The 13625-nt window shown below is 39.6% G+C and overlaps 1 protein-coding gene across 1 annotated transcript in view; it reads right to left on the bottom strand.

Moving 5' to 3' along the window:
- Elapor2 (endosome-lysosome associated apoptosis and autophagy regulator family member 2) overlaps positions 1-13625 on the bottom strand; it is a 165659-nt gene that overhangs the window by 7838 nt on the left and 144196 nt on the right. Inside the window, exons 19-21 of the mRNA XM_038315483.1 lie at positions 7630-7756; positions 5359-5537; positions 4150-4315 (exon numbers count right to left, since the gene is read on the bottom strand). Coding sequence (XP_038171411.1) covers positions 4150-4315; positions 5359-5537; positions 7630-7756 — 472 coding nt within the window. The remainder of the gene's footprint in view (positions 1-4149; positions 4316-5358; positions 5538-7629; positions 7757-13625) is intronic.

Here is a 13625-nt window from a genome sequence, read left to right as displayed (position 1 = left end):
TCCCTGTAACAGCCCGCACTGATGAAAACAGGGCACACATTAGGTCTCCCTGGCCCTCTTGAACTTGGATTTTAGAGAATGAGTCTGAGTAACAGCTGATGGTGAGTAAAGTAGGCGGTGACATAGGTACAGAACTAGGGCACTGGCAAGGAAGAGACATAACGTAACTAACGGAAACTTAGAAAAGACACCTCCTAGATGCTGAGGGGTGAAGAAGTGACACCGTTGAGCACCTTCAGGGCCATTCTGTCACAAAACACCCTGGCGTGGCTCTCACAAAATGGCACAATACGTCATATGACTTCCTGGCTGGTCATAGCCACTACAATGTCCACTCACAATTGTCTGGCCATTCCTTTCAGACTTACTGAGAAATCTGTCGTGTGAAGTGGGGGATGACCCCAGCTCCTGTCCCAATACTAACCGACACCACTGTTTCCATTGACACCACTCAGCCATCTCACGGGTCCATAAATGCCACCCCATTTGTGGTACAGACCAATGAAAAGGTGGAATTGACTATCCATCTTGAAAAGGGAGGGATACAGTTATTTGGGATGGGTTGACATCACTAAATCTTATTGGCCATCAGAAAGGCTCCTTTCAAGGCACAGTGAGCTTGTGGTTCCTGACTAATGTGGGTCTTTCATGGGGTCTCCAAGAACTGTGACTAATAATAAATTCCAACACACCCTGCACATCACCAACTATAGTGGAGAAACCAGAAATTAACTTGCTTGTCTCCTAGAAACATGGTGACTTTTACCTTTAGAAATAGTCATAAAAAATTCTTCAGATTTATGGAAACCTTCCAAATAGATCATGCAGGCTCTAGAGAACTATAAGAAGCTTTCTAAATGAGTAAATAACCTATTTGCCACTCACACTCATCCTGTGTAGTCATTTAGTTAGTAAAGGCACTACAAGTTTGTCTCTGCTTTCAACTAGGTGACCCATGTCTAAGGACATTCAAATTAATAGCAACTAATTCTCTCTACATTATCACAAACAATATAACTATCCTATAATTCATCCTGGAGGGCAAATAGCTGTACAGTCATTAATACATCCTGTAGTAGATTATCTTGATGGACTGCCGTATCTGAGATTAAAATGATAATTACCATGGAGGTGCACACATTGGTCCCAGAGCCCATGTAGAAAACAGTGGGAAATACATTAGGTCTCTGTGCTGTTGTTTGGCAGGGAGGGATAAATTCTTGACCCTATTCTACTTGAATCTTATGGCATAAACACTTTCTGTCAATGAAAAGGTGTCTGACTGAGTAGAAATACAACGCAAAGACAAAAAAGATATTTCCTGCTCTAAGTAGGACCTAATGGCTTATGACATGTTTATGCTTAGCTAAGTATGTCTGGAATTGGCATATGGTTAAGGATAATGATGCAAAGTAGCCTCGTCTTGCTGCTTAATACCCTATTGACACAGCTTCGTTTCAATGATATATGTAAAAAAAAAATGGACAAGGCTTCATCCCTGCCTCAGGCAGTCCCTAGCAGAGTGACGGATGGAACTTACTGGAAAGTCATCAGAAGCCATGATGAAAGAAATGCAGCTCAGATATGACTATGAGATAACTCTCTGTGGTCTTCTTAGACTTCGGCACATTCTACCAAGAAAACACTGGCTTATTTTTGTTTCATACAATTTTTTCAAGAATGGAAATGAAAGTGACAGAAAAGTCATTCCATCAGTGTGTGAACCTATCAAACAACAACCAAAAAAATTTAGGGAAGTATTTTGTATAGAAGGCAGCCTTTAAGGTTAAAGCCTTTTCTTCTACAGCAAATACCAGTCATGCCTACTTGTCTTGGAAATGGCTTCTCCTTCTGAAGCCAGTGACAGCATCTTATTTGTTCCGGACAAAGAAGAACAAAGGACAGACATACTTCCTGCTAGTGCTAAAGGAAACTGACACTTAGAAATGTATGCTTAGAAAGATAAACATGCTATCATTTCCCCTGCACATGACTGTGGGAACTGGGAACTGGTATAGGTCCTGCTGCTCTGCCCAGTGTATCTCTGCAAATTCTAGACTGTCTTTGGTCTTCTGTCCTCTAAAGCACACATGAAACTGTGGAAGACTCACTTATTCACTAGCAAATGGGGCAAAACTTTAATTTTTGACCATTACTATATTTTTGTTGTCCCACAGCTATCATAGCCTCCGTAAAATCCCAAATGAATAACAGAAAAAAAAAAACCCGCAATAGAAATGTAATTTATTTATTTTCTTTTTAAATGATTTCCTATATTTATATACCTAAACTAGGAGAGTGGTTACTAAATCACGCCTACAAATACATTTTATTTCTTTTTTTATTTTCATGTGTTTTTGTGTCCATGTAGGCTTGCATATGTGTGGGCCCACATGAGTAGCAGACCCGCATAGAGAACCAAGGATGATATCAGAAATTATCCTGATGGCTCTTCCATCTTACTCCATGAGGCAGGGTCTTGCTATCAAACCTAGAGCTCGCAGACACAGCTCACCTTGCTAGGCAGTCTGCTCAGGGGATCCATCTCTATCTACCTCCTGAGGTTATAGAACAGAGGGACCACACCCATCTGGCATTCACATGTCTTCTAGAGATGCAAACTCTAGTTCTCTGCCCCATTCTAAGTGCTATAACCATTGCGCCATCGTTCCAGTCACTGTCATCATTTATCATGTGTCTATTGGTTGTAAATCATTTGAAAAGCACTTTCGTCTTTATTTTTCATTTTTAATATAATTTTCATTATAATAACTTCATTATTCATTTTTTGAGTGGGTAAGCCCGAAATTCTTATCTCCTATCTCAATAGTGAAGAATGTCACAGGAATGTGATTTCAAAGAATACTCGAGGTTTCATAGTCTCTTTATATATAGCTGTGATTATAACGCCAATAACATGATGACATCCAACATGACACCATAAACATTTTCCCAATTATGCAATTTTTCTATAGAACAATCGTAAAAGAAACACAAAGGTATAGGTAAATATAAGATCTTTTATTAACCAAATTTTGTTTTTAAGATTATAAAATAATACATGATCTTTGTGTAAACTTGAAAATTACTAAAATGTTTTACCTAAATATTCTCATTAGATTCCAATTCCCCAGAGCAGTAACTGCTAATTTCTTATTATGCAAATAATGGCATACATATTTATCTTAAAGAAATATTATATTTATTATATACTTATTGTCCTATCAGCACACAAAGAGATCTCAATTATTTTAATTTTCGTTACTGAGATAATAATATAGTCATATCATTTACTCCTCCCCTTTCTTCCCTCAAAATGGACCCATGCACAACTACTCACTCTCTAAAATCATGGCTCCTACTTTTCATTAATCATTGTTATACATATGTGCATATATTCCTAAAAATAACCCATTCATTCTGTGTAATGTTACTCGTATTTAAGGTTTCAGGGCTGACCGTTTGGTCTCAGATCACCAGTTGGTGTCCTCTTTCCTAGGAAAGATTTTTTTCTCCCATTCTCCGCTTTTCTTGGTTGTCTGTAGTTCTTTGTCAATTAAAAATAGTTCAATGATTTTACTATAATTTCTATTATTTAAAACAATTTTAAATTTAAATAGATTTTGATCATATTCTTTCTTTCCCGCGTCTTTCCAAATCCTCTCCCCCCCCCCCCGCCCCACCTAACTTCAAGTGCTTTGTCAAAACACAAACATCTTTTAATAGCTATAGAATCACATCATACTGAATCATTTTGATGTAGAATAATTTCTCAACTAACTGTCATGGAGGCTATGCAGGTTGTTTCTACTTTGTAGAAACTCATAACTACTGCATTCAGTTATTAACCAAATAAAATAAACTTCCAGCCGGGCGATGGTGGCACACGCCTTTAATCCCAGCACTCAGGAGGCAGAGGCAGGCGGATCTCTGTGGGTTCGAGACCAGCCTGGTCTACGAGAGCTAGTTCCAGGACAGGCTCCAATGCTACAGAGAAACCCTGTCTCGAAAAACCAAAAAAAAAAAACCATCCAGAAGCGCCGCTGTTGAGAGAGTACTGTGAAGGAAAAGTGTACTGAATGGCGTTAGGTCAGTATGGCCCCTGGTTTACAAGTGCTCAGTAACTCCAGACTAAACGTCGGCTCTCACCTTCGTGGCCAAAGATTTAAGTTTTCCTAGCAGCGATTGTTTGTTGGAATACACAACATCCTCTTCGTTATCTTCTCCTTCCATGATAGCGCAGCTGTCTGCCGCTGGGAGTTCACACTCTTTTGAGTTAGTCGTCATTACTAATTTAGAATATTTGTATTCCAGCCTAAGCAGTGATAAATAAATATGTAAATATCAAGCTAGCCATTTATAATAATAATAAAATAATATTTATTAAAAACATGCATATACTGGCTTCTAAAATACTCCTGATAGTAACATATAGTTTCTCCAACAACTAATTCCCCTCATGTGTGACTATAGCTTTAAAAGTTCTCACTTATAAACCATCTACATAAGTGTTCCCCGGGAATGTCAGAGAATCCGTTCAATACAGTTAATTTTACCACTTATTTCACATCGACCTTACTATCCAGTTATAAGGTACATTTGTAAAACCAAGAAAAGCCTTGAGGTCAGAATGCATTTCCTTGATGTATTAACATGTCAATACGAATTCGCTACCACAGCTTGTAAAGTTTAGATCATAAGGATGAGAATGTGCAGATGATTTGCTTTTTACTGCATCTCTATTTCCTTTGTACTTTTGCTCTTTACTCACGACTTTAGATATTACAATTATTCCTAGAAATTAGAACACAAATCCCCCTTGGCCCACTAAGCTCTACATCATCCCCAAAGATTCAAGGGACACATGCAAGGGTTGGACCCGACATCCAGAACCAGCATCTCTGAATAAACAAAGATGTTTATTCCACCTGGAATAAACAAAGATGATATTTGTCCATAGCTCAGTCTGTTTCTTTGAAAATTCTCTGTACAAGAAAATAAATATGAAAGATGGAAGAAGTCAGATTATGTCAGAGAGAGAAAACCAGGCCCACCTTCCGGTCTCAGCCCTGCTCCTAACTGGGTAACTTAGAGATGTTTTCATTTTTATGAAATTTATATGAATTAGTCATATGACCAATTCAGTGGTCAGTAATGTCCCATCCACTTTCAGTTATCAAAATAAGAATAATTTATTCTCCCTACTTTCTCAAATGCCTTGTCTGCACCTTCCTCACCAGAAAAAAAAATGTCTTATGGTACTAAAGGAATGAACAGCATACAATAATAAGGTCTAAATTTTCATAACATAAGCAGACTTTGCAGGTCTCATAAGCTCATCCCAACGATGTTACTTACTTTTGATTCTTTTTCCAAAAGTAGCATGTTAAAGCCACCAATAAAACGGCTGTGAACGCCCCCGCGCCAGCTCCCACTTTCAGCCAGAAGTCTACTGTTTCACAGGCTGACAGCTTTTTCTCAGGTAAAGCAATCCCTTTAATGCACCACTTAGGTTCGTTCCATACATACAATGTTTCCTTTCAAAACAAAGAAATCAGACCACAGATGAGATTAGGAGGGAGATGGGGGTTGAACTGTGAAGGCAAGAATTGGTACTGGGTCAACTTATCACATAGAAGAAAGAGTTACGCTAACTCATGCTCATCATAAGCATAAAGGGCATATCCTACCCAGTTAATATTAAGGAACATCTAGGAAGAAAGGAAAGGGAAAATAAGCAAATAATGAATTAAAATGCAAAACTCAAACAAAGACATGCTCTGTCACATTGCAGGGCTCACTATATGCTGAAGAAGCTGATTACAAATCATTCCACTTTTGACACTTTGTTTGGGCTTTTTTTTTTCTCAAACTTTTATGATTCGAGGGTCATCACTACCTATACCAACCATTCTTACCCTCCCAAAGTAGGTGATTTAATTCTTAAAGCAACGTCCATGTGCCCTAAATAGCAAGTGACAATCAGCCAGGGAACAATAAAGCAGACACATCGAGTCTTAGCACACATTTTAAAGGGTAAAGTGACGAGACGTAAAAGCTCAAATGTGGAGGTCAGAGCTCAGGGCTCTTCCTTCCATATCTTAGCATTTTATGACCAGTAGCTCCTTACATGTTCATTAAAGCCAATGACATGGGGCACTATGTGTTATGCCTGGCTCACCACTAAATTTTCTGGTATATGCTGGTCACTTTATCTACACTCCAACAAAGAAATCCGGTCGTGCTTCACTTTATGGCTTACGTGCGGAGATCCATTCCTACCCTACCATCAGTTATGAACTAACACACAGGAGAAGAGTTTGCTATGAGGAGAGGTTCCGTCCAGGCTTTTCCTAAGCTCTTTCAGCACGTTTTCCTAGAAAGGTTTTTAGTGACCCTGTGGTTTTAGTCCATGACAACTGTTAACATTGAACTCAACATCAATAAATTACTTTTGAAATGGGTAACATTTTTATAAGAATGAGGAATGGGAAAGGCAGGGGCACACTTAGGTTCACCAACACCTAAATGTAAGCCAGAGTAAATGTAAACTCTAGCACATGTGACCTCATCTGAAGTACATTCTACCAACACCACCCAAAAGGTTTCTGTGAAGCTGGACAGTTTTATCCAACGTATAGAAATGAAAGATATATTTAAAAGATCCATTGTCAGCCGGGCGGTGGTGGCGCACGCCTTTAATCCCAGCACTCGGGAGGCAGAGGCAGGCGGATCTCTGTGAGTTCGAGACCAGCCTGGTCTACAAGAGCTAGCTCCAGGACAGGCTCTAAAGCTGCAGAGAAACCCTGTCTCGAAAAACCAAAAAAAAAAAAAAAAAAAAAAAAAAAAAAAAAAAAAAAAAAAGATCCATTGTCTAGTGGCTATATTCCAAGCATCTCAAAAACTCAAAAGTATAATGATATGTGCAAACCCAAAATGCCAAACTATTCTGAATTCAGCAATTCAGATACTGGCAATGAAAGTGCTAGTGGGGAAAGTTTCGAGTCACTCTGAAACTACTCGTTAGAAAGTCTGGTCCAGGCATCTGATCGGGTGTCTCCAGGAGCAGACAGACGGCTGACACAGCAGCTGACAGCTCCTTCTTCCAGCAGGAAGGGCCATTTGGAACAGGACTGAGATAAATTTGGTGATAAATTTGGTATTTCTCTTACTGATAACACTGTATCACTTCAAATCTGTATTACTGCCCGGTGTCAGATATGATGCTTAACATATACTTAGAACCCGGTATGGACTTTTAAGATCTCAATTTGATAAGAGTCCTTTTCTCACAAGCCACAAAGCCTTTTTTTGCTTCTATCAGCTCTGCCTAAAGTACTTACATTCTGTAAGCTAGCCACACCTGTATTTGAGATACAGGACAGTAGAAGTGTATGCCCAGTAATACAAAGTGGAAAACTGGAAACAGTAGGGAAGGAAATGGGACTAAAACAGTCCTTAAAAAAAAATAAATGCTTAGAATTTTAAAAGATACACACTGAAGTATTTTTTGCAATTATCATTTTTGTTCAGTTGTGAAGCTTTAACATCCAAAGAAATCTGTTTGTTCACAGACATGGAAATAGCGGTTGACATCTGCTTAGGATGCCTGTATAAATTAGTCCTTACCTGAAACCCTCTTTTGCAGGCTCCCTCAATTTCATGGAAGTCATGTTCTGTGCACAGAGGGCAAGCCTCTGCACTCTCCCATAGGAAGTAGAATGCACAGCCATCACAGGTGCCAGCTGGACACTTGCTGAAATGTTAAAGAAACAGCAACCTTTTTTTTTAAGGCATTCAGTCCCTCCAATCAACACCGCGGTTCCCAAAGCATACTGAGGAGTATTGCATTAATGCTGAGGAAACTCTTGTAGAAAACAGAAAATGACTAAAGGAGCTGAGACCACAATGATAACCTTTCATGCTATCATTCTGAGTGGCTGGAACACAACAGACAAATAATGCCGAGTACAGGGAGGGTGTGAAGAAAAGGGGAACGAACCCTCATATGACAAGGATGTGAATAGACCCTGTACTTTCAGAAAGTCGCGCATTTCTTCAAACAACCAAACGTGAATGTATCATATCGTCAGGCAAGTGTGCTCATAGGTATAAACCCAAGAGGAGCAAAATGTATTCTACACAAAGGCTGATAATGAATGTCTACAGCAACATCCATCCCAAATGTGCAGTAGAGGAATGGAAAAGTGTAATTGTCTGATGGGCTTCTACTGGCTGTATAAAGGAATGCAGTAATGATATACGCCACAATTTGGAGGAACCTTGAAGATCCTATGCTAAGTGGAAAAGCAATCAGAAATAATATGAATTACATGTTGCTATCCACGTGAAAATCTAGACTAGGGACAGAGGACAGATGATTTGCTGCTTGCTTAGGCCTTGGAAGAGGGTTAGTATACAGGAGGATGAGAATCAAAGGGTTCAGAGAGTCGTTGGGAAATGATGAAAATGATCTAAAATTAGTTGTGGCCGTGACCATATGCTTCTATCAGGATTCTGAAGAATTGTGTGTGTGTGTGTGTGTGTGTGTGTGTGTGTGTTCTCTCCTACCATATTGATTTCAAGAATCAAACTCAGATTATCAGGCTTGGCCACCAGAACGGTATCTTTATCCATTGAACCATCTCAGTGGCTCCAAGCTGTTTTCTTTGAAACTTTAGACAGAAGACAGTGACCAACAGAGAAGGTTCTGGGAATGTTTCTTGGAAGTGCGAGCATCTAAACTGAGTCTAGAACACTTAGGAGGAGTAAGACAGAAGGAAGTAAAGAACTTCCTACCAAAGGGATAGCGTGGCATGACAAACTGATAGAAAACCACTTGTCAATCACTCTTGTATGAGCACTCAGGGCAAAGCAATGAGGACAGTCGGGAGACAAAGTCCTAAGCCTCAGATGCCAAGTGGACTATAGTTCCTTTGGAAGACAACATACCTTGGGGAGGTAAAACTAGGATATATTACAGCAGGAGAACAAAAATTATTTAAGCTAACAAACTAACCATCAGGTCAGTACAACCCTGGGTCTCCTTATGATGACTTACAAGGGTGATGATGCAGACAAGGGACACAGTAGACCTGGGGTAGATTGCACAGAGCAATGTCAGACAGATCCTAAGTGAAACTTTATGAATGCCTGCTTTCTGATGTGTGAGCCCACTTCATCATCTTGTTTCTTTTGACTAAGGAACACATAAACAGCGTTAGCTCTAAATTAATTTGTTATTGCTGTATATGCCCTGACTAAACCAGAATCTATCTGAAATGATTCTGATACAAAGAGCTACTTCTTATGAACATGTCAAATCTAGAGACTCTTCTCTAATTTGTCTATTAAACTTCTAGTCCCTTTAAATCGGTCCATGTACCTAGAGGTTTTCCCTGCAACTTCCTTCAGACCATTCTAATGCTGAGCAAGGGTCTCCTGAATACCCATTAGCTAAAAGATAGACACAAAACAATAAGGGCAAAAACACATGATCCATTTTAAAGGCTTTAACGTAAAACTTTATTGGTATATTAACTGTACATATTGATAGGCTCCATAAAGACATTTCAATACAATCATGCACTTTGACCATACTCCCTCATCTTCCATTTTCACTTACTCCCAAATATTCTTTTCATTCCCCTGGTGGTATAACTTCTCCTTTCTTGTCATCCATTTCTATAATCTTTATCTACATAAAGTTTAGAATCTAGAAATAAAAAAAAAACATGGAGGGTTTCTGTTTTAATCTGACTTATTTTCCTTTGGATGGTGATGTCCAATTGTAGCCGTTTTCTGCAAACAACTTAATTCTGTTCTTTTCTTTCCTGCTTTGCTTTATGGCTGAATCAAACTCCAATGTGTATATGTGTCATAATGTCTTGATCTTGGATATTGTATATAACACTCCAGTAAATGTACATGTGTAAATATCTATATGGTACACTGAAACCCATTAAGGTGTATTCCCTGAAGTGGTATAATTGAGCCACATGATAGTTCTATCTTTAGTTTTTTGAGAAACCTCCACATTGATTTCCATAGTCATTGGACTAATTGATAGTCACAGAGAAAAATGAATAAGGATTCCTTTCTTCATATATCCTTGCTAACTAGCATTCATTGTTTACTTAGTGATAACTATTAAAACTGGGGTGAGATATAATTCCAATAAAGTTTTAACCTACAACCCCCTCATGGCTAAAGGTGTTGAACGTTATTTCATATATGTATTGGCCATTTGCGTTTCATCTTCTATGAATCGTTTGTTCATCCTATTAACTCTTCATGTCACGTGGGTTCACGTGTGTGCTCGTGTGTGTGCACGCATTCAAGAGACAGAGGACATCCTCAAGCATTGTTTCTAAGGTACTACCCAGTTTACCTTACGATATGGCAGCCCCATGGCTTGGAACCCTCCATGTAGGCTAGACAGACTAACTAACTGACAAGCCCTAAAGATATGACTATCTCCAGCATCCCAGTAAAGTTCAACCTATAACTGAATTCCCCCTTTTCATCAAAGACAGACTTTCCTTCAGAGTAAAGTCCCACCCATGCGTCATGTCTATCTCCCGCCTGTGTGCTCTGTATGGCCTCGCTTTCCGCAGATGCGTTTCAACGCCTAAGGCTCTGATACGCTTGTATTTAATTTGACAGCTGCATAGTCTTGTCTTAACCAAAGGCTTGGGCTGCCTTTCTGCTACAATCAATTTGAGTATATATGTTCTACTGAGTTTCAGCTCAGGTCGGCTCCCCTAGGCTGTATGTGTAGTTCTGTGGTTCTCTGGGGAACCTGCACTTAGTGTGGATGAGGGGGCGTGGTTTTAGAGTATGGAGCTGTAGCGTTTCCTCCTCTTTCTGGCGGAGCAGATTTCTTTTTGGATCCTTCTTACCTTGTTCCAGCATAACAATGCAGTGCGGCCGTCAGTGCCACTAAGTGGCTTCTCATTGCTGGCTTCATGCAGCATATGGCCCTGTTACCCAGCTTTCAGTTTTGCTCCTTGTTCATGAGATTTTCCTTTTGTTTATAGACCCAGAGTAGGGGTGGGAGAAGGCTTCTCTGCTTTCTTTACTGTTTTTTCCCAGAACTCCAACTAGAGTCTGTTGTTTCCTTTACAAACCTAACAATCAATATTTCTGTGCTTCATCTACTATTTCCCAGTCTGGTGTCAGCTGTAATCTTCCTATCCTTTCCAGACTTCTCGCCTGTTTGTGGTCATGGGAGAGTTGTTTTCCTTGAGACGGATAGGTATGTAAAGGAACACTGTTTGTCCTTGCTCTTCCTTCTTCCTCAGCCCCCACCCCCCTTTACCTGTAAATGATATTTTAATCACCTTCAAGCAGGCAGCAAAGACAGAGTCTGTGGTAGGTATGAGGTACTCATGTTCAGAGAGCCCGGCTTGATCACATGAGGACCTTGGACTTCCCACAGGGCAGGGAACCCTGACTGCTCTTTGGACTGGAAAGGGAGGGGGAGGGGGGAGGGAAATGGGCGGAGAGGAGGAGGTGGAAATTTTTAATAAAAAATAAATAAATAAATAAGAAAGAAAGAAAGAAATGAACTACTCACTTGGCATAAAAGACTCCTCCCCATAAACGGGGACAGTGGGGCAAAGAAAGCACATATAAGGCTTGTGGGTGCCTCTAACCAATCCCAGTAAAGATCACGTGTATACAGTTTTGGCTGTAAGAACCATAAAAGCTCACTGGGCAGTATTTCTTCCTTAGAGACCCTCCAACTCTTGCGAGCTTTACTCACATTCCCTTTATTAATCCATTTTCAGTCTGTCCAATCCTTGTCCCTGGGCCCATCTTCTTCTTGGGTGTGAGACAAGGAACCAAGAAGCTGCTGGATCAGGGTAACACTGGTAACCGCTGCTCATGTGGCACCCTAGTTCCCTGAGTCAAGCTCACAAAGAGACACAAAGGTCTCCATTACACTGAAAAGGCTTTAACTATATGTAATTCAAAACTGTATTTTTCTAGATGCCAGCAAGTTTTTCGTATTCTTGATTAACTAAATAAGTTCCAAGACATACTAAAATTTGAGCATAAAGTCTACACATCCAACATCTGACTTCATTTTTAACAAGCTGGTCTTTCTAAAGCCTCTGTGATGAGACAGGTCCAGTCTAGACAGCAGGTGAGCAATCTTTACGTGATGCACTGATAGAGGTCTTTGGGGTTTTTTTGCTGTTGTTGTTGTTGTTTTGTTTGTTTGTTTATGCCAGGAGTAACAATAATAGTGAATTTCTTTTTAGGAAAAATAACCTTAGTAATTAGCGGCCTTGATTTACTTATCTGTAAAACAAAGAAATGAGAAGTGCAGACTAATAAATGGAGGCTTAAAATAAAAATAAATACAGTTGATAAAGACCAGACCTATTATCATCCCTACCTGCTCTCTTCTAGGTCAGGAAAAGCAGTTTTTAAAACTTAGAATGCCCAGTTAGAAAGGTATTCCACTATAACCATGATTTTAAATTTTAAAGTAATTATATTTTCTGATCATTTAGCAAAAATTGTCCATCTCAAATCTCTCCTCCTCAAGTTATCTTCTGATTTCTCTTCCTAAGAAGGGTGAGAGAGGGGATGACCCAACTGTTTACCCTGGGGCAGGGAAGAGGGCAGGGAAGAGGGCAGGGAGAGGAGAGTGAGTCTGCTAAACTTTGTAAAGAAACAGAAACAAAACAATGGAGAAAATTAAACTTGAGAAATGTCTGACAATAATGCAAGCTATAATCCAAACTGAACAATGGCAACTTCCTCCTTCTCCTGCCTCATTTTTTGTAGTTTTTCAAAGTTGAAGCTGTGCCACCCGGTCTTACACTATTTGGTCGGTTACAGCAAATACACTAGCTTGCAAAACAATAAATTTATGTTTTAGATTTGTATAGGCTGGGGAGGCTAAGCGTACCGTACATCTGAGTATAGGCTTGCCCTCTGTTCCACAGATGGTACTACCTTATAGTGTGTCTCCACAGGGCATAAGGAGCGAGCTAGCTCTTTGGGGTACACTTATAAGAACACCAATTCCATTCACGCTCTGGGAACTTGGGCAACCTAACCACCTCTCAAAGCCACTGCTTTCCAATAGCCTCAGGCTGGCATTTAACATGTGAATTTGGGGAACACAAACTCTTAGACCAAGTCAACTGAATTTGAGCAAAGTATTTTTCACCTGGGACTCTTAGATTCAGGGATACAAAAGCCTGCCTTTAAGTACTCCCCTTTCTGAGGAATTCATCCTGGATTAATTACCGTAAGCTAGTATCTGCTCAAGATCAGGGACACAATAATTAAGTCACTCCCTATTTTCTTTTCTCTGTAGATTGCTTTCCTTAGCGGGAAAAAAATTAGTTTTATCATCCCTGTTCCAAAACTGTTCTAAAATGCATGAATGTTTTGTGACATGATTATCTCCATCTCCTAAAGATGGCTTATTAGTACTCGAATTGCCCAATTCTGGCAAGTCTGCACTAAAGGGTTTCCATTTTCTGATCACAGGGTTTTTTGAGTATTTTCAAATGTTCATAAGCTTTTATGTGCATCAGTACATTTCTGTTCTTGGAACATATTTGACCTTAATCTTCTACATTATCTTACTTTTCAAATTT

The sequence above is a fragment of the Arvicola amphibius genome, chromosome 18 (genome assembly GCF_903992535.2).
Source record: "Arvicola amphibius chromosome 18, mArvAmp1.2, whole genome shotgun sequence".
Lineage (NCBI taxonomy): Eukaryota > Metazoa > Chordata > Mammalia > Rodentia > Cricetidae > Arvicola > Arvicola amphibius.
The sequence above is the reverse complement of the archived record's forward strand: the minus strand, read 5'-3'. Positions and strand labels throughout refer to the sequence as shown.